This window comes from Sciurus vulgaris (genome assembly GCF_902686455.1).
Source record: "Sciurus vulgaris genome assembly, chromosome: 1".
Classification (NCBI taxonomy): Eukaryota; Metazoa; Chordata; class Mammalia; order Rodentia; family Sciuridae; genus Sciurus; species Sciurus vulgaris.
The window spans coordinates 28,924,778-28,944,889 of NC_136461.1; the positions used below are offsets into that span (position 1 = coordinate 28,924,778).

The window sequence follows — 20,112 nt, forward strand, 5'->3', positions numbered from 1 at the left end:
GAAGCAAATCATGTTTAGAAATTATACCATGGCTGTCTTCAGCTTCTCTGAAAGCATCCCTTTGAGGTATAGAGCAGATTCTGATCAGTTCAGCACCATGGATGAGTCAGCCAGCAACTAAAATCCATTTCCCTTTCTGCTCATTCTACAACAACACTAGCCAATAGAACTAACTTCTGCAACATTGGAAATATTCTCTATCTGCTCTGTCCAGTAAGGTAGCCACCAGCTACATGCAGCAATTGAATACTTGCAGTCTAGTTTGTGTATGACAGCAACTGAATTTTTAATTTGTTTAATTTTAATAGAAATTTAAAGAGCTACATGTGCCTAGAAGCTACTTTGTTGAACAGCACAGATAAAGAATGCTTCCAGGAAATGAAATTGACTACATTATGTTGTATACATATGTGAATATGTAACAACAAATCCCACTAATTTGTCTATTATGCACTGATGAAAAATTTTTAAAGAATTCCTAATAATACAACACAGTCTAGAAAAGAATTATGAGCTTCAAATTAAGCTGAATAAATGGTTCCTCTGTAATTCAGAGGTGTCGAATTTAAGACATCAGGAGATGTTTGTATGTGTTTTTACTATAATTTTTACCAATAAAACATCCCTGTTTCTAGTAATGTAACCGTGTTTCTAGTACCAAAAAAAACTTTCTTACTAAATAGTAACTTCACCATCAGCCCATAATCAATGGGTCATGTCCGATTTTATAGTTAGATAAATTCTGTTCCTCTGTCTAGTTTTCTATTAACAATTACATTGTACTTCAGGCCATTAAAAAGTTCTCTTCAGAGTTAGTGACCTGGTGCATTGGCCATGGCAGATAAATATTCCTTCCCTGAATAGCTACGTTTCAGAGTAAACATAAACATTTCATCAAGGGAACAATTATACATATATATTCATGTTTACATTATATATATATATTCATATTTATATGCTACACATGATTTTTATATTCTAAATTATATGTACTGTATAATATATAAATTATTGGTAAAATAATTTATATCCTCAGTAGTCAGAGATAAATTCAAATAAAGTATTAAATTCTAACTATCAAAATACAAAAAATTCCAAGATTTCGAATATCTTCTTTTTTCAGAGTGGGGGAAAACTCTTGTATATGGGAAGTGAGAATATAATTGGATACAAATACTCAAAGAGCAATTTTTTTTTTTTTTGGGTGCTGGGGATCGAACTCAGGGCCTTGTGCTTACAAGGCAAGCACTCTACTGACTGCGCTATCTCCCCAGCCCCTCAAAGAGCAATTTAAATCTATCACAATTAACATAACATTTCTACTTCTAGGTACTTGAAATATTCAGCAAACACTCAAAAACATACTGCATATACTAGGATATTCACTCTTGGTAACTGTACAAAACCAGCACAATTTAAAAATCCAATAGAGGAATGGTTAACTATGGTACATCTATATCATTCAGCAATTCAGAAAATAAAGGTCTCTATGAACTGATACTGAAAAATTCCTAGGTCATATTGCAAAGCAAGTTACAGAACAATACATGTATCTCATCTTGTTAAAACTGATACTTTATCTGGGCACAATGACACAGACCTGTAATCCCAGCTACTCTGGAGGCTGAGGCAGGAGGATCACAAGTTCAAGCCCAACCTGGAAAACTTAAAGAGACCCTGTCTCAAAATAAAAAGTACTGGCGATGTAGCTCATACATTTGCCTTGTATGCCCAAGGTCTGGGTCATCCCAGGGTTCAGTTCCCAGTACCAAAAAAAAAAAAAAAGTTTTGAGAATCTAACACAGATATGAAAAGTTTTTATTCTTCACATAGTACAGTATTCATGGATTCTAAAAAAGTCACCAAAATATGTTCTCCAAGGAGAGCCAGTTCTCTTATAGAATATATCCATGCATACCATGTGCCTGGAAAGACTCAATCTCTGGTCTTTATTGCTACTCTTTTTTTTTTTTTTTTTTTTTCCTTTCTTTCTTTCTCTTCCTGCTCTTGGCATTCAGAAAGATCTTCCTTTAATCAGAAGTTCCTTTTGTAAGCAGTCCTTGCTTGCAACTGGTGAACTGAGTGTTGTTTTATCCTCTTTATAAAACTGTTAGCATTTGCTGGAACTTCTCTGTTTCTTCATAGTTTTCCATTTCTCCCCCATATGACTATTTTTATTATTGGGCTTACATTAGGGGCAGGTCAGTTTGCTGGGGATAGGAAAATGTTGAAAAATACAGCAAATAAAACACAAGCTAAATAAGCAGCAATTGCTATCCAAAACCTTGGATCTTTCAGCAGTGCTTTATCAAAGCAGCTAAACACAGTGTAACCAATGGACATTCCAGCAAATCCACCTGCAATATGAGCTGCAAAGGACACCTGTGGAGAAAAGGGAGAAAAATGGAAATAAGTGAAGAAAAGGCTAATTGCATGTGTTGGTTGTATCTCTCTTAGTGAAACACAAATACCATCATAACCAAACAAGAGTCTTAAAAGTCTGGAGAACTATGGATAAGACAGAGGAGACACAAAACCCCATGTACACAGAGAGGAGATGTTCTAAAACATGCGAAGCTAAAAAATGTCATTTTTACCCACATAAATGTCAAAAAATGTCATTTTTACCCTCTGAGTACATAAAACAGAGGCCACTGTTTCTCATTCTTCTTGATCATCATTACATTCAGGAGGGTTCCACATAATGCTAACCAAGAGAATAGGAATTGGGTGGCCATGAGGGATCTCTATGAGAACATCCTATAAAAATGGGATGCAGAATTAAAACAAAAGTAATAGCATAGACACAAATATTCAAATAGAAACTCCAGATTTAAAGATTAATCCCAGCAAAACTGAGTCAGTTTTCTCTGAATTATAATTTCATACGGAGCCAAATTTTCATTACTGTGTTCCAATCTGCTTTTTATTCTCTGTGGACAGGGAAATCATCTCCTATTTTGGAATGGCCACCAACATGGCAGGCGTAGCGATGAGGGAGGTAAGTGAGGGCAATCCTAAAGTCTGGTTCCCTTAGGAATTTTCTAAAACTTCCAAATGGCTGTTTGACTGCCCTAAGTCATGGAGTTGTAGCCCTTATTCAATGACCCTTTTTGATAAAGAAATTTTAATTTAAAAAAAAAAAAAGCAACTCACCGGAGACCCATTTTCAGGGACAAAGAACCTTCTGTAGAGAGCAAACCCCATGTCTGACGCAACTAGAAGGAAAAATACCCCAATGAAGTCCCAGGATCTCCACAATACTGCACCAAATGTTTTTGGCTCCCCTCTAAGAATGATACATAACAATTCCTGAGTATTATTCTGTGCCAGGTTCCATTCTAAGCATTGTACAGGCATTAACTCATGATACCTCTCAACAACCCTATGCAGTAGGTACTGTCATCCCATTTTATGTTTATTCATCCAACAAGGATTTAATGATTATTCTCTATGCGGCAGGCACAATTCTAGTTGGTAGATAAGCAGCAGTGAACAGTTCAGAGACCAGCCCCATAGTGCTGATGATCTAGGGCAGCAAACAAGCACAGTACATCAAACAGTGCTGAGTATTATGGAGGAAATAACCGAGAGAGAGCAAAGTCGAGAATGCCAAGGGTAGGATGTGACTTTTAATAGGAGGGTCAGGGAAGATCTCCTGAGAATACGACACGAGGGAGCAGGCCACACTGATATGTGAAGTAACAATCTGTTCCATGCAAGAGAAAGAGCAAGCACAAAGTCCCTTCAACAGGAATGTGCCTGGTGTGCTTGGAGACTATCAGTGCAGTTGATCTGGCTGGATCAGTGGTTTTCAAAATGTGTTCTCCCAGGACCAGCAACACCAACAACACCAGCCTCACCTGGGAACTTCTTAAAAATGAAAATTCTTGGGCACCACCTAGACCTATGAACCAGAAATAGGATGAGGCTCAGCATTCTGTGTTTTAAGACCTCCAGGTGATTCTGGACTAGAGTTAAGGACAAACTGGCAGATGATGAGATCAAAGAGGTAGCAGAGGATAGATTTCATAAGGGCCTTGTGGGGCACTATAAGAACTCTGAGTAATCAGAAGCCTTTGAAAGCTTCTCATCGTAGGAGTGCATGATCTGACTTGTGTTTTACAAAGATCATTCTGACCACTGTATAGGAAATAGACAATACTGGAGCAAGAACAGGAGCAGGGAAACCAACTAGAGGATTACATGTGCAATCCAAGGGAAAAACAATGGTGCATTTTATACATAAAGAAATCAAGACTCCAAGGCTCTCTTATTCACTACACTAATTGCCTTTATTTTCCCTCAAGAGTACTGAAGGTGGGCCACGAAAGGAAGAGAGTTCACATTCCCCAACAGAACATGAGAGCCAGAGCTAAGACTTTCTTCCTAAGTCAGATCTGTGCTGACAGGAGTTTCTGGGTTGCTTGGCCTGGAAGAACTCTGCCCTACATGAGTTTGGAAACATCTCTTGCAGCTATCACATTCCACACCCATCCCCCAGTTCCCTGTGCTCTATTTAGTGAGCCACCGTGTCCTAGGAGATGGAAAGGCCTAGTCCTTGCCTTTGGGAAAACAGCATCAGGACCATGTGTTCTGGCTAGTTTCCCATTCAATATCATATTGATGTTGAAGTCACGGGACAGAGATTGAGGGTGAAATTAACATTAACTCAATCTACATTCCCAGCCTTTTTTTTTCCCCCCCAGCACTTTTTATTTTTTTATTTTGTGACAGGGTCTCACTAAGTTGCCCAGGCTGGCCTCAAATTTGTGATCCTCCTGCCTCAGCCTTCCTAATCAGTGGGATTACGATGCATGCCACTGTGCCCAGCTTTATGTTCATTTAATTGTAAATGACTGTTACACAAAGTGCTGGATAAATGGGGTTGCCGCATATGCATATTTTCATTCATCATTTGCATTTCCTGATCCAGCATAAATAACACCCAGGGAGGACTATGAAAGAAGAAAGAATCCTCTGCCAGAGACCAGGGCAGACAACAGGAAACATTTACTTTAGTCTAGTCTTCCACAGCAGGGGACAACCTCCCAGCAAAAAAGTCTCTGTGACCATCTCAATTTGTCCATCCCATTTCTCTCTTTATATCTTCCCCTTCCTACATCTCTGCCTGGCTCTTTGTGCCTCCTAGAAGAGTCTGCTTCTGGGTTGCTGCAGCCTTTAAACTGAAACATGTCTTCCCACCTGAAAAGATACTCTTATTCCAATAAACCAAATTGCTGTCCTCATTAAAAAGTTGACACTTTTTTTTTTTTGTACTGGGGGTGGAACCCAGGAACAGTTTACCGCTGAGCTACATCCCTAGCCCTTTATTTTTTATTTTGACAGAGGGTCTCACTAAGTTGCTGAGGTTGAACTCAAACTTGTGATCCTCCTGCCTCAACTCCCAAGTCGCTGGGATCATAGGAATGTATCGTTAGGCCCAGCTATTCACATCTATTTTAAAGGAGTTGACTTTATGTGGATTTTTCTTTTAAGGATGAAAATGTGAGATTTCCTTAACTTTCCCCCAAGGGAAGCTCATTTCTTAATTAAATAACACATCCCACAAATAATACTTGATAGAGCATGGTCCTTAATACCAATTATCCTTCACAATTAAGGGTAATGTTTACCAATTAAAAGAAAACCAAACTATATACACGTTTCCTAAAAATTTGTTTCAAATTAAAATGTATTTATGTTCCTTAATTTGTAATTTTATGAATCTGGTGTGTGTTTTAATTCTCATTTTCAAGATGAAGAACTTTTAAAGAAATGACATGTCAGGATTAGGGAAGGTCGACGTTAGCAGATCAAAGGGAAAGCAGGTCACGCCGTGATTTTAGTATGCACCTCCATAATGACAGAACATCACAGAAGCCACCTTTGGAGATAGCCTGCAGATGAAGCAAGGGTTTTCACTCCAACACTGAAAAGTATTAAAATAATTTCCCCACTAAGGATAGGAGGCTTATTCTACAAAGTCCTTCATGCAGATTGACTAAAGACCCAGGGAACTCGTATGACAACATTTTTTTTTTTTTTTTTTTTTGCCAAATGACTGGTCCATGAGTTCTGCGATGACTCTTAACTTAAGAGCCCCTCCCAGGCCCCAGATATTTGCTTTCCCCTTCTCCGCCAACAATATTCCCTTAGCTTTTTGATTTCTTGTGGAAGGAAAAATTGTCTACAGTATGATATAAACTATAAACGAGTGAACTCTTATGTCAGAATGAAATGTTGATTTTTTTTTACATTTTTTAAAATTTATTTTTATTTTAAACAAATGGGATACATGTTGTTTCTATTTGTACATGGAGTAACAGCACACCATTTGCATATTTATACATTTACATAGAGTAATGATGTTTGATTCATTCCGTTATTTTTTTTTTCCTTTCCCTGATGTTTTTATAGTAAAGTGATTCATAAACTCAATTTAGGATCTTTCCACAGAGATAATTGCCTGTTGCCCTGTGTGGATTATCGAAACCTTGATACCAAAAATCTGAGATTTTATCAAGTGTGATCTCTGCCTTGGCTTTCAAATCTGACCCCAGGGTCTGCCGTGCTCCCCCAACCGCCGCCCCCATGGGTACCTGAAGCAGGTCCCTAAACAAGTTACCACCCACGCCTCTGTCCTTGTTTTCTTCTACCTTGTACGTCCGGCTAGCACCCAAAATCTTTCCTTACTTTCAGACTCAGTTAAAATCCCAGCCCCTCAGGACAGGGGATGTATATGGCTCAGCAGTGAAGCACTTGACTTGCGGGCCCCAGGCCCTGGGTTCCATCCCCAGAACCGCAAAATAAATAAATAAATTAATTAATTAATTAAATTTAAAAATTCCAGCCCCTCTGTAGATTGTATGTTCTTCCAAACCAAAACTCCTCCAGCATATAATTCTAGAATTTATGGAGATTTCAAAAGCCACCTTAGTCACCCTCCTAGCTTCCGAGGCTGGGTTCCTTGACCTCCACTCTCGTCTTCAGTCCTCAGCCACCACTCAGGGTTTATATCCTAGATCAGTTAGGGTGGGTTTTGTTTGTTTGTTTTGTTTTTAATCTGAAAATTTAAAACTTGAGGAAGAAGACGGATTATCTCAGTGGTTTCCTGGCTTTTCCTTTGCAGACAAAAATCATATACAGTCTCCAACATTTGAAAGAGAAAGTCCAGTTTACAAAACATCAAGTGAAGCTTTTATGGTTGAAGTAGAGGGAGCACCTAGGGCTCGGCTTTCTTGGGCTTTCCCCGCTCTAGAAAGAAACAAGCAAAAAAACCGCATCTCAGGCCCCTCTAAGATCCAACCTGAGGGTGGTTCCTGTGAAATTCCTCCCTTCATGCCTAATCCTGTGAAGCCAACAATGCTTTCTGACTCTAGGCAGTATTTGGGAAATGTGAAAAGGCCTTGTGAAAGAGGAACCCATAAAACCGAAGGTATAAAATGTTCCCCAATCTCACTTACCTATAAGAACGATGACCAGTAATCTGAAAATTCCAAAGACAGGAATCATTTCTCGAAAATTCTTGCAAAGAGAGAAGTCATAATAACGTAAGCAATCTGTTGGCAAAGGAAACCTCTACTCTACCCACTCTTCACCTGCTCTTTGATTCAAACCCATGTTTGAGTGTCAGATAGTTGCCAAACAAAACACTGTTGTAACAGCCAAGTTTTCAAATGTATTTAGGAAGTACAATACTAGTGCCCTTTGGACAACAAAATGAAGCATGGCATTTAATTCCATGATATAAAATAGACACAGTTTTGAGGACTGGGGGTGTAGCTAAGTGGTAGAGCACTTGCCTAGCACGTGCAAGGCCCTGGGTTCAATCCCTAGAATGGGGGGGGCGGGGGGGGTAGAATTTTATTAGCTGGAAAATATAGGTAATATAAATATAGGTAATATAAAGTCCACACTGAACATGTCAATAAATGAATATATAGGTAGGTAGATAGATAAGTAAATGCCATTAAACTAAGTCTGATGAAATAGTTCCAAGCTTTTTTGGAAATATTTATTGGCTACTTCTTCACTTTCTTTTTCCATAGTTAGCAAAGACTTAACTAAAATTTGAGTATCACTTCAATTTTTTTTTAGGAAATTTCAAAAGAAAGGAAAACATTGATCCAAAAACATTGCTTGATTTTTAGCTTTGAAAAATGTGCCTGCCTGCAGTAGCCCTGGTGTCACTAGAGAACTGCTGAGTCACACTTTAATTCGTGGGGTTGCTGCTCCCTCCCCATCAAGTCATTAACTCCCTCCCTGGGAAGTGAGGGTGCTGCACCAGGGGTGTTAATTCTAACTCAAGTTATTTTCAAGCTGCTGTGAACATGACCTACAGTAAGAAATAACATAACAACCCAGTGCACACATAAATCAAAGAGTTTTTATTACATGTGACACACACTGATATTTTTGTTTGTTTGTTTAATTTTGGGGCACCGGACCTTAAACTGAGTTCACAACCACTAATGGGTTGCAACCCAAAGTTTGAAAAATAATTTTCTAAGAAGTGACTTCTGTCTCTGGAACAGTTTTAGAATTGCTTGATATTTGTCCTCCTAGAGTGTTTTTAAAGCATACCTAATTGGGTAAAGGGTTGAGGACAAGTCAGAATTTTTTTCCTGTTTTAAAAAATGGCTGGCACTCTCACGTACCATCATGGGAGTGTAAAATTATATGCCAGTTTTGGAGGCATCTGCATATTGAAATTTAAAATTTTCGTCTAGTAATTCCACTTCGAGGAGTTCATCCTATCAAAAAGGAAAATCACAAATGCAAAACATAAATATAGAAGAATGTTTCCTACAGTATTATTTGTAATGTGAAAAGCAAAATTATCCTACTTTTTTTTTTCAATGAGATTCTGTTAAAAAAAAAAAAAATCATGATGCAAATATATAAAGGACGCGAGATAGCCCCTGCAAAGACAGAAGGAGATCTCTGTGTACTGACATGGGTGGATGGCAAGGATACCCCAAGAAGACGCAGAACAATACAGGGAGGCCATTTTTATATAATATTGGTGGAGTTTGAATACATATAGAAAAGTGTTGACACACATCAGACTGTTAAAAGATATTATACTAGGGACCTTGATTTTCTTTTTTTAAACTTAAATTTTTATTTAGTCATTACTTTGTCCCTCCCCCTCCCCCTCATACTGGTCCTGAACCCAGAGGTGTTCTACTACTGAACTACATCCCTGACTCTTTCTATTTTATATTTTGAGATAGAGCCTCAAATAAATTGCTCAAACTGTCCTCAGACTTGCAATCCTCCTGCCTCAGCCTCCTAAGTCACTGGGATTATAGGTATGTGCCACCTTGCCTGACTAGTTCACATTACTTTTGAGATAAGAAGAAAACATAAAATATAAAGGGTAAACTCTAATAGCCATATGATTCTCAGAAAGATGAGTGCTCCATAAGTATTGTTAAATGAAGATTCTTGGAACCAAATAACAGTTATTGTTTTGGAAAAAAAGGGGAAGCAAAGGACATGGTAGAGCACCTGCCTATCATGTCCAAGTCCCTTGGTTCAATTCACAGCACTGCAAAATACTAATCATCATCATCATCATCATCATCATCATCATCATCATCATCCATAGATTCTATTCCCAAAGTTCTTACCACTAGGACATTCATAAAATAACCTCCCATCAGGGCATAGACGCCTCCTGAAGCACCCACAAGAGACCTGAGTGGATCAAAAATGGAACTGGCAAGGGAACCTGAAGAAATAAAACACAGAGGATCAGACACGATAAGAATCATGAAATACAAATCTCTAAAGTAAAAGTTTGGTAAATTTGGGCCATTTTTACATTAACAAGCAACAAATTCATTTTATCACTTGTACACTATATAAGTAGAAATACACAGTTTAACTACCCTAATTTTTCTGAACATTAAATGTTTTTTAGAAAAGTAGTATTACAGAAATAATAGTATAGACTCTCTGGAGCTAGAATTACCAAATATGTGACCTGAAGAAGTTATTTAACCTCTCTATGCTTGGTTTCCCTACCTCCAGAATAAGGATATTAATAAAATTGACTTCAATGAATTATCAGGGAAGTATAATACTTAGAACACTACCTAAAATGTATATATACTTTTGAACTATTATTTCAAAATACTCCATACATTTAGTCAAACTATCAAAATACCTAACATATTCCAGTATCATCTAAGGGCTATGTTTCTCATGGAATCAGGATGTAGGCTTAGAATTCTTATTAACATACCATTTAATCAGATCACCCAAGCAAAATGAAATTTATTTCCTAACCCAATTCTTGGTATCCTGGACTAAACAATGCTTTACAACCCACTTCATGCAAACTCTAATGTTTTGTCTGGGCCAGGCACAGTGGTGCACACCTGTAAACTCAGGGGGCTGAGACAGGAGGATCACAAGTTCAAGGTCAGCCTGGGCAATTTAGCAAGACCCTGTCTCGTAAAAATAAAAAGGACTAGAGATGTAATTCAGTAGTAGAGCATCCCAGGATCCAACCCCAGTACCAAAACTAAGCAATCTGGGCATCAGACAACAAAGATCAGAGAGAAGAAATAATTTAGACAAGGAATCTGATTGCTAAGGTACTACCTTAAGGGAGACTACAGCCTACTGTTCATGAAGAGGAACCCAGACTGATCCCAGCAAATCTGTTAAAATGGAGTTTAGGGTACAGATAGATAGATGGAGGCAATTTGAATTCATAAGACAGTACTAGAGAGAAGACGGCTGCACACAAAGAAAGAAGCATGTGAGGAAATTACCAAAACCAAGGAGAAAACAACCAAAAGCAGGTGAGAACACCACCTGCTACTCACACAGCACCCAACGGGCTAGATAACTTGCTAAACTAAAACTTCATGATTCATGGAGCATTGGGTAGAGTACACAAAAGGATCCTAGCCAGTAGTGAGAGTAATCAGTATTCAGCCTGACTTGAAACAATTTCACATAGCAAATTTTACCAGGAAAGATCAGACTACCTCCAAGTAACTTGAGTTTCAGAACAAATCTAAAGAATATTAATAGGAATATAAAAATATCTGTCATCCAACAAGGTAAAATATACAGCATCCAGTCAAAAATGATCAGACATATGAAGAGGCAGAAATAATGAGACATAAAGAGAGAGAGGTCAACCAAATAAAACCCACCCAGAAATAGCTCAAGTGTTAAATTTAGGATATAAAGTCACTAAACAATTATTCAACTATATCCTCTGTGTCCAAAAGTTAAAGACATGTAAGTCATAAAACACTCAAATTAACTCTCTAAAGATTAAAACTGTAATGTCTGAAATGATAAAAATAAACTAAGTTGGTTTGATGGCAAATTAGACATTGCAGAAGAAAAAAAAATAATTAACTTGACACAGCACTAGAAACTATCCCAAACAAAACACACAGAATATTTTTAAAATAAATATAGCTTTAGTAAGCTATAGGACAACTTCAAGCAATCTAAAAAATATGTAATTGAGGGCTGGGGATACAGCTCAGTCGGTAGAGTGTGTGCCTCATAAGCACAAGATCCTGGGTTCGATCCCCAGCAACACACACACAAAAAAAGTAATTGGAGTTCCGAGTGAAGAAGAGAGAAGACAAATACAGAAAAAATATTTGAAGAAATTATGGTTGAATTTTTTTGCCAAAGTATGATGAAAACTACAAACCCACAGATCCAAAAAGCTCAACAAACCCCAAGCACAAAAAAAGCACAAGAAACATGAAGAAAATTACACCAAAACTTAAAAAAAAAAAAAATCAAATTGCTCAAAACCAGAGAAAATTTTCATATCCAGAGTAAAAACACGTTTCATATTAAGGAACAAAGATAAGGATTATAATAGATTTCCCATTGGAAAACAACACAGCAAGAAGACAGGAAAGCAACATATTTAAAGTACTGAGAGAAAAATAGTGTCAAATTTGTATTCTATATGTCGTAAAAATATCTTTCAGGGGCTGGGGTTGTAGCTCAGTGGTAGAGCGCTTGCCTAGCATGGGTGAGGCACTGGGTTCAATTCTCAGCACCACATAAAAATAAATAAAATAAAGGTCCATCGACAACTAAAAAAATAATTTAAAAAAATCTTCCAAAAATGAAGGTGCAGTGTTGGTGGGGGTGGGGTGGCTTGCAGTGGAAGAGCACTTGCCTAGCATTGTGTGAGGCCCTAGGTTTCAACCCCAGCACCAAGCTCAGAGGTAGAACACGTGCTTAGCATTCTGGAGGCCCTGAATTCAGTCCCTAGCCTCCCCTCCTCCAAAAGAAGAGATAAAGCAAAATATTTTTTCAGATATAGAAAAACTGAAAGAGGGCTGGGGATATAGGTCAGTTGGTAGAATGCTTGCCTTGCAAGCACAAGGCCCTGGTTCAATCCCCAGCACCGCAAAAGAAAAAAAAAAAAAAAAATTGAAAGAATTGACGTACTGACTCATAACATAAGAAATGTTAAGGGACATCTCAGGCACTGAAAATTATAAGAATATGAGCAAACATACAAGTTTTGTTCTTATTATTTAAATCTCTCTAAGAGATTTTAAACAATATTTGTGTAAGCAAAAATAATAATATGGCCAGACATGGTGACACACACCTGTAATCCCAACTATTTGGGAGGCTGAGGCAGGAGGATCACAAGTTTGAGGCAGCCTTAGCAATTTAGCAAGATCCTGTCTCAAAAATTAAAATTAAAAATCATAATAATGTAATGAGAGATTTATAACATGTAAAAGTAAAATGTGTAACAACACCAGGCTATAGGGGAGAAATAAAAGTATATAGTTTGTAAAGTTATCATTATATGTAAAGTGATATACTATCACTTGAAGGTAGATTGTGATAAGCTAAAGACACATACCATAAACCCTAAAGCAAACACTAAAATAACAAAGAATTAAAGTTCATAAACCAACAAGGAAGATAAAACAGAATCATAAAAAATACACAATCCAAAAAAGGCAAAAAAAAGAAAAGAAAAGAAAAATAGAAAAAAGGAACAGAACAAATAGCCATGTATTGAGCTCAACCCTAATAATATCACTAATCACATTAAATGCAAATCTGGATGGTTCAAACACCAAATTAAAAGTCAGGGATTATGAAATTGGATTTAAAAAATAGGATCCAACTATGTGCTGCCTGCCAGAAATGTTTAAAGACAAAGACACAAATTAGGTTAAAAATACAATGATTGACAAGGTATGCTCACATTAATTTTCAAAAAAGGTGTTCTGCATTAAAGTAAATTTTAGAACATACTGTATTATCACAAATAATTTCATTTCATACAGATATAGGGATCAATTCATCAGGAAAACATAACAATCCTAAATGTTTACATACCTCATAAAAGAACTTCAAAATACATGAAGCAAAAAATGATAGAACCACAGGATAAACAGAAAAATTTATCATTATAATCAGAGATTCAACATCCCCTTCTTAAACTATAGAAAAAGTAGACAGAAAATGAGTAAGTCTATAGAATAAAACACAATAAAATTTATATAAATGACATTTACAAAATACTCCATCAAGGAACAACAGAACACACATTCTTTGCAAATACACACAGAATACTTAACAGGCCATATTCTGGACCATAAGACAAATCTTAATATACCTGAAAGGATTCAATTCATATAAAGTTTGTTCTTTAACCACAATTAAACTAGAAATCAACAATAGAACATCTCTAGAAAATCTACAAATATTTGGAAACTAAATAGCACACTGTAAATAACCCATGTGGAAAGAAGAAACCAAAAGAGAAACTAAGAGAGTATTTTAAGCTAAATACAAACAAATCGAACAACATATCAAAATTTGAGGCATATTGCTGTAGTGCAATACTTTGGGAGAAATGTATAGCATTAAACACTAATGATAGAGAAGAAGCAAGTTCCAGTCAGTGGCCTTACCTTCCATCTTAATCAACTAGAAATAGCAAATGAAACACCAAGTAACAGAGGAAAGGAAATAATAAAGAACAGAGTAAAAATCAGTGAAATGAAAAACAAAAAATCAATAGGAAAAAAGTAATGAAACCAAAAACTGTTCTTTTCATTGAGATCAATAAGTACAATAACCTCTAAACAAACTGATCAAGGAACAAACGAAAAAAGATACAAATATTTCATTCCGATATCTGGAATGAAAAAATTATATCACTACAAATTTATCAACTATTAAAAGATAATAGGAACAAGCCATGGTGATACATACCTGTAATCCCAGCAGCTCAGGAGACTGAGGCAGGAGGATCACAAGTTCAAAGCCAGTCTCAGCAAATTAGTGAGGCCCTAAGCAACTTAGTGAGACCTGTCTCAAAAATAAAAGGGACTGGGGACATAGCTCAGTGGCTAAGCATAGCTGGGTTCAATCCCCAGTACCAAAAAAAAAAAAAGATAATAGGGGACCAAGTGTGTTGGCACACACCTATAATTTCAGTAACTCAGGAGCCTGAGGCAGGAGGATTCCAAGTTTGAGACCAGCCTGGGCAATTTAGTAAAACCATCTGTGAAAAAAATTAAAAAGGGCTGGAGATGTAGCTCAGTAATAGAGTACATTGTCCCCAATGCCACAAAAATAGTAGTAGTAATAATAACAGAATATTATAAGCAATTTTATGCCAATAAGGATGACATCTAAAACGAAAAGGACAAATCTCTTGAAAAACACAATCTCCCAAAGCTCAGTCAGAAGAAATAGCCCGATATCTACTAAAGGTATCAAGTTGCAGTTTAAAATCTCCCAACAAAGAAAAAAACTCCAGACCCAGATGGCTTCACTGATGAATTATAACAAACATTTAAGGAAGGAGTAATTGTTCTATACAAACCGTTCCATAAAATTGAAGAGGATAGAATACTTCCTACTTTATTCTACAAGGCAAGGCATTAGCCTGATACCAAAATCAGTCAGACATTACAAGAAAACTACAGTTCAGTATTTCTCATGAACTGATGCAAAATTTCTAAGCAAAATTGTAGCAGGTCAAATCCAACAATATAAAAAAGGGTAATACATCATGATCCCAAAAAGCAAGACTGATTTAACATTTCAAAATTAGTCAATGTAATTCCCCATATTATAAACTAAAGCGGACAAAAAAGAATAGACATGGAAAAGGCATTTGAAAAAATTCCATACCTTTGTGTGATTAAAAACATTGAACAAACTAGAAATGTAAGGAAATTTCCTCAACCTGATGAAGAGTGAGTATAAAAAAACCACAGCTAACATCACCCTTAACAATGAAAAATGGGATCCTTTCCCTTTACAATCAAGAGCAAAGATGTTCAGTGTCCTACTTTAGCATTATCCTGGAGGTTCTAGACAGTACAATAAAACAGAAACAAACATAGCAATCTGTGTCAAAAATCTAATGAAATTAACACCACCAAAAAAAAAAAAAAAAAAAAAAAAAAAAAAACTACAAGAAATAATAGTTGAATCTAGTAAAGTCAGAAGATAAAAGATAATATACACCAAAAAATCAACTATATTTCAGGGTAATAGCAATGAAAAATCAGAAATAGAAATTTTAATAAAAATAGATATGCATGGTGGCACATGCCTATAATCCCAGCTACTCAGGAAGCTGAGGCAGGAGGATTGCAAGTTCAAAAGTTTGAGGTCACCTTGGACAACTTAGCAAGACCCTGTCTCCAAATTAAAAAAAAAAAATGTAAAGGGCTGGGGATGTAGCTCAATAGTAGAGTACTACTGGGTTCAATCCCCAGGATGGATGGATGGATGGATGGATGGATAGATAGATAGATATAAGAAAGAAATGTTTTAAAGAAAATCATTTACAATACATCAAAAATATTTTGAAGCACAAGCTTGCCTAGCATGTGCAAGGCCCTAGGTTCAATCCCCAGCACTGCAAAAGAAAAAGCGAGAAAGCAAGAGATACATAGAGATAAATCTGACCAGAAATGTAAAAGACCTAAACACTGAAAATTTTGAAAAACGCTCAAAGGAATTTTGAAAGACCCACTAAATGGAACGATATATTGTGTTCATTGGTTGAAAGTCTCAAAATTGTTAAACTGTCATTTCTAGCCAAGTGAGTGATATAGGCCCATAATCCCAGAGGCTGAGGCTGGAGGATCACAAGTTCTAGCTAGCCTGGGCCACTTATCAAAACTCTGTCTCAAAATTTTAAAAAGGACTGTGGATATATCTCAGTGGTAAATTGTTCACCTAGCACGTATGAAGCCCCAAGTTTAATCCCCATTCCTGAAAAATAAAATGTCAGTTCTCTCCAAGTAGATCTATAGATTTGATGCAATTGAAATTCAAATCCCAGCAGATTCTTTTTGCAGAAATTGACAAGATGATTAATATGGAAATGCAAAGTACCTACAATAGCCAAAGACTATGAAAAAGAACAATATTGGAGTGTTAGCCCTTCTGATTTCAAGACTTACTAGAAATCCAAAGCAGTGTGATATTGGTGTGAAGATATACAAATATCTAAGTGAAACAGAATAGAAAGTCCACAAATAAACACAAACATACATACAGATGATGAATTTCAACAAAGGTACAAAGGCAATTCAGTGGAAAAAGAATTCTTTTCAATAAATGTTGTGGAACAAGCATCTATGTGCAAAATACTTCAGTTCATACTTTGCAGCATACTTTGTATATAAAAACATCCCAGAGCTGGGTGCGGTGGTGCAGGCCTATAATCCCAGCAGCTCAGGAAGCTGAGGCAGGAGGATCAAGAGTTCAAAGCCAACTTCAGCAAAAGCGAGGCGCTAAGCAACTCAGTGAGACCCTATCTCTAAATAAAATACAAAATAGGGCTGGGGATGTGGCTCAGTGGTCGAGTGCACCTGAGTTCAATACCTGGTACCAAAAAAAAAAAATCACAGACCTAATGTAAAGATAAAATTATGAAACTTCAAGAATAGTGACCTTATATTAGGCAAAATTTCTTTGATATGACAACAAAAAGCATAATCCTTTGAATTAGGAAACTGATAAATCAGACAATCAAAGTTTAAAATTTCTATAAAAGATGCTATTAAGAGAAAGAAAAACAAGACATGGCTCAGGAGAAAATATTTGAACATCATATATTTAATGAAGGACTTATTACATATATTCACATATATTATGTGGGAACACATATATACACACATATATATGCATGTGTGTATGTAAATACACACACACACACACACACACACATTTTACTATTCCTGGCTAACCCAGCTTTTTAAATGACAGATGATTTAAACAGAACTTTAATATACGCATGGCAAATGAGCACATGAAAAGATGCTCACAATCATTAGTCATTAGTAAACGCAAATTAGGGCTAGGGCTATAGCTCAGCAGTAGAGTGCTTGCCTAGCATGCACAAGAGAAGCTTAGAAGAAATGCACATTAAAACCCCCTGAGAAAAATTAATTAAAACCTACCGAGATATAACACATTTAATAGATTGGCTAAACTAAGACCAACCATATCAAATGGTGAGGATGTGGATTAACAGGAACTTCCCATGGGAGTGTAAAATGGCACCACATTGTATTTGCTACAGTATGACCTGACAGTTCCACTCCTAGTTGTATACCCAAGAGAAATGAAATCATATAACCACACAAAGATTGTGCACAAATGTTCACAGCAGTATTTTTATAAGAGCCAAAAAGTGGAAACAACCCAAACATACATGAACTGACAAGTGGATAAGGAAAATATGGTAAACCGTACACTAGAATGTTGTCCTGCAATAAAAAAGAATAAAATGTGATATGTGGTACATGAATGAATATTGAAAATGTTCTGCTGAGTGAAAAAATCCAGTGACAAAAGACCACATATTGTATGATTCCACTTACATGAAATGTCTAGAATGAACAAGCAGTAGTTTGTACCTGGGACAAGGGTGTGGGGCAGAGTGAGGGTTGACTGCTAATGGGTACAGAATTTCTTTGGAGGATAGAAATATTCTAAAATTATGTGATGTGATGTGATGATGGGTACATAACTGTAAATTAACTAACACCCATTTAATTATACACTTTAAATGGGTGAATTGTATCATATGTATGCTGCTAAAAAGTTTGTCTGTTCCTTAAAAAGTTAAAAGATACGCTACCACAGAATCAAGTCATTCCAATCCTAGGTATTTACCTAAGAGAAATGAAAACACTTTTCCACACAAAGACTTGAACACAAATATTCATAGCAGCTTCATTTGTAATAGCCTCAAACTGAAAATGACCCAAATGTCCATCAAGATGGGAATGAATAAATACATTATAGTATATTCCTACAATGAAATGTTATCCAGCCATAAAATGGAATCAAGTATTGATATACACAAAATGGAAAAAATCTCAAAATATTTATTCTGAGTGAAAGAAGCCAGACAATACAGAGGATCCCATTTAAATAAAATTCTAGAAAACACAAACTAATCTATAATTCCAGGAAATATATTGCTGGGGAGGGGAGGTCACAAGATAATGTTCTGGGAGGTGACTGGATTTTGATAATGGTTAATATACACATATCAAACTCATCAGGTTTACAACTTGGACAGAGAGCATGTGGCACATGCAGCCTTTGAATCACCTGTTTAAAAGCCCCCTTGTTTCCCCGGATGGGTGGAATCACAGCCTCTGGGACAGCAGAACTCTGTTTCTCCTTTACTAGAAAAGCAATGAAACTTCTTTTTCCTTTTTCTCAAAATCATGTCCTAGTTATTGGATTGGCACTGAAGACAACTGAGCTTTTGGTAACAAATTTGGTACCCCAAATAAGACCTGAGAGCAGCTCCGCTCCAGCTTTTTTGGGCAGACCTGGCCCCCACCATCCAAGGAACCCCACTTCCATGCTGAGGATGCAAGGGGGCTGGCGAACTTGTTGAAAGTCAACTGCAAGAGAGTTAGGAGATGGGTTGCTCCATCATGGTCCATTTTGAGAAAAAGGAAACTGAATGTGATAAAGTCACAACACCTTTGGCCATCTGCCTCTGCAAAGCGAAGCCTAAAGAAAAGGATGGAAAGGACCTCCTCCATTGAATGTGAATACGCCTAGTCATGATCCCTGCCTTATGCATGCCTTGTCCAGTCACCTACCAACTGCCACCATGAACCTCTGGACTCCCTGATGCTGAATAACCTTAACTGTCCATGCCCCACCTGATAGAGAACAAGGACTTTGGGTCACTTCCCCCACAACTTCGTCCTCTCTCAGCAGGAAGTAGCTTGGAGATGTCTTCGCCCATTTTTCCACAGAAATAGAATGTAGAAATCGGCAGTGGGGAAATGTAACAGTGGTCCACTTTATGCTTTGAATATAGTCCCTGATTCTCTGCCATTGCAATTTATTTTTAAAATGGACACATTTCTTTCTCTTCCTCTTTCCCTTCTCCTTCCTAATTTCTCCCCCTCGCTAATCTCAGGGAAACAGTATTATCTTTCTTCCCCACCCTAGGCAGAGTTATTTGTCCTTGAGCACACATCCACCACAGGAACAAAGTAATTCAGAATTTGGGAATGGCACCAGATCTCAGAAATGATTACCTTCTTAATTTACAAGCAAATTACAACTCCTGCAGAAAACAGGTGAAATGTAGCCTTTGAATTACCCCCTGTTACTCCTGATGTGCAGAATCAGCCTCTGGGACAGGAGAACACTGTTTCTCTTTTGTTAGCACAGGAATAAAAATTCTTTTTCCTTTTTCTCAAAAAAAAAAAAAAAAAAAAAAAAAAAACTCATTAGGTTGTACATTTTAAAGGTATAAAATTTATAGTTATCAGTCTAACTTCACTGAACAAACAAAAACACTACAGATCCCAACCCCAGATCACCAGAGATTCTGATTCAGTCAATCTGGTGGGATCTGGATGGCTTTAGTTGTGACAAGCTCCCCAAGTGATTCTGACCATCTGTCAGCCTGAGGGATACTGTGCTGGACTGCAGACCAGCACTCCTGAATCTTTAATGTGTGTCTGAGTCTCCTGTGAACTTGTTAAAAGGAGGAATCTGACTAGCAGGTCTGCTCTGGGCCCAAGATGCTGCATTTTAACAAGCTCCCAAGCGATGCTGATG

General features: G+C 37.0%; 1 protein-coding gene and 1 long non-coding RNA gene across 6 annotated transcripts in view; one reads left to right on the forward strand and one right to left on the reverse strand.

Moving 5' to 3' along the window:
• LOC306645857 overlaps positions 1–20,112 on the forward strand; it is a 41,551-nt gene that overhangs the window by 15,547 nt on the left and 5,892 nt on the right. The window lies entirely within an intron of this gene.
• Positions 1,928–20,112, reverse strand: part of RHBDL2 (rhomboid like 2) — a 45,978-nt gene continuing 27,793 nt past the window's right edge. For 3 of the 5 annotated variants that reach the window (XM_079113762.1, XM_079113761.1, XM_079113763.1), the window contains 4 exons: positions 9,639–9,739; positions 7,467–7,527; positions 3,157–3,218; positions 1,928–2,382 (listed from right to left, as the gene is read on the reverse strand). In XM_079113762.1, the coding sequence (XP_078969888.1) occupies positions 2,203–2,382; positions 3,157–3,218; positions 7,467–7,527; positions 9,639–9,739 (404 nt within the window). In that variant the 3' untranslated portion in view covers positions 1,928–2,202. Of the gene's footprint in view, positions 2,383–2,629; positions 2,761–3,156; positions 3,219–7,466; positions 7,528–9,638; positions 9,740–20,112 lie in introns of those variants that run through there. The other 2 variants (XM_079113764.1, XM_079113765.1) reach the window with 2 other exon arrangements.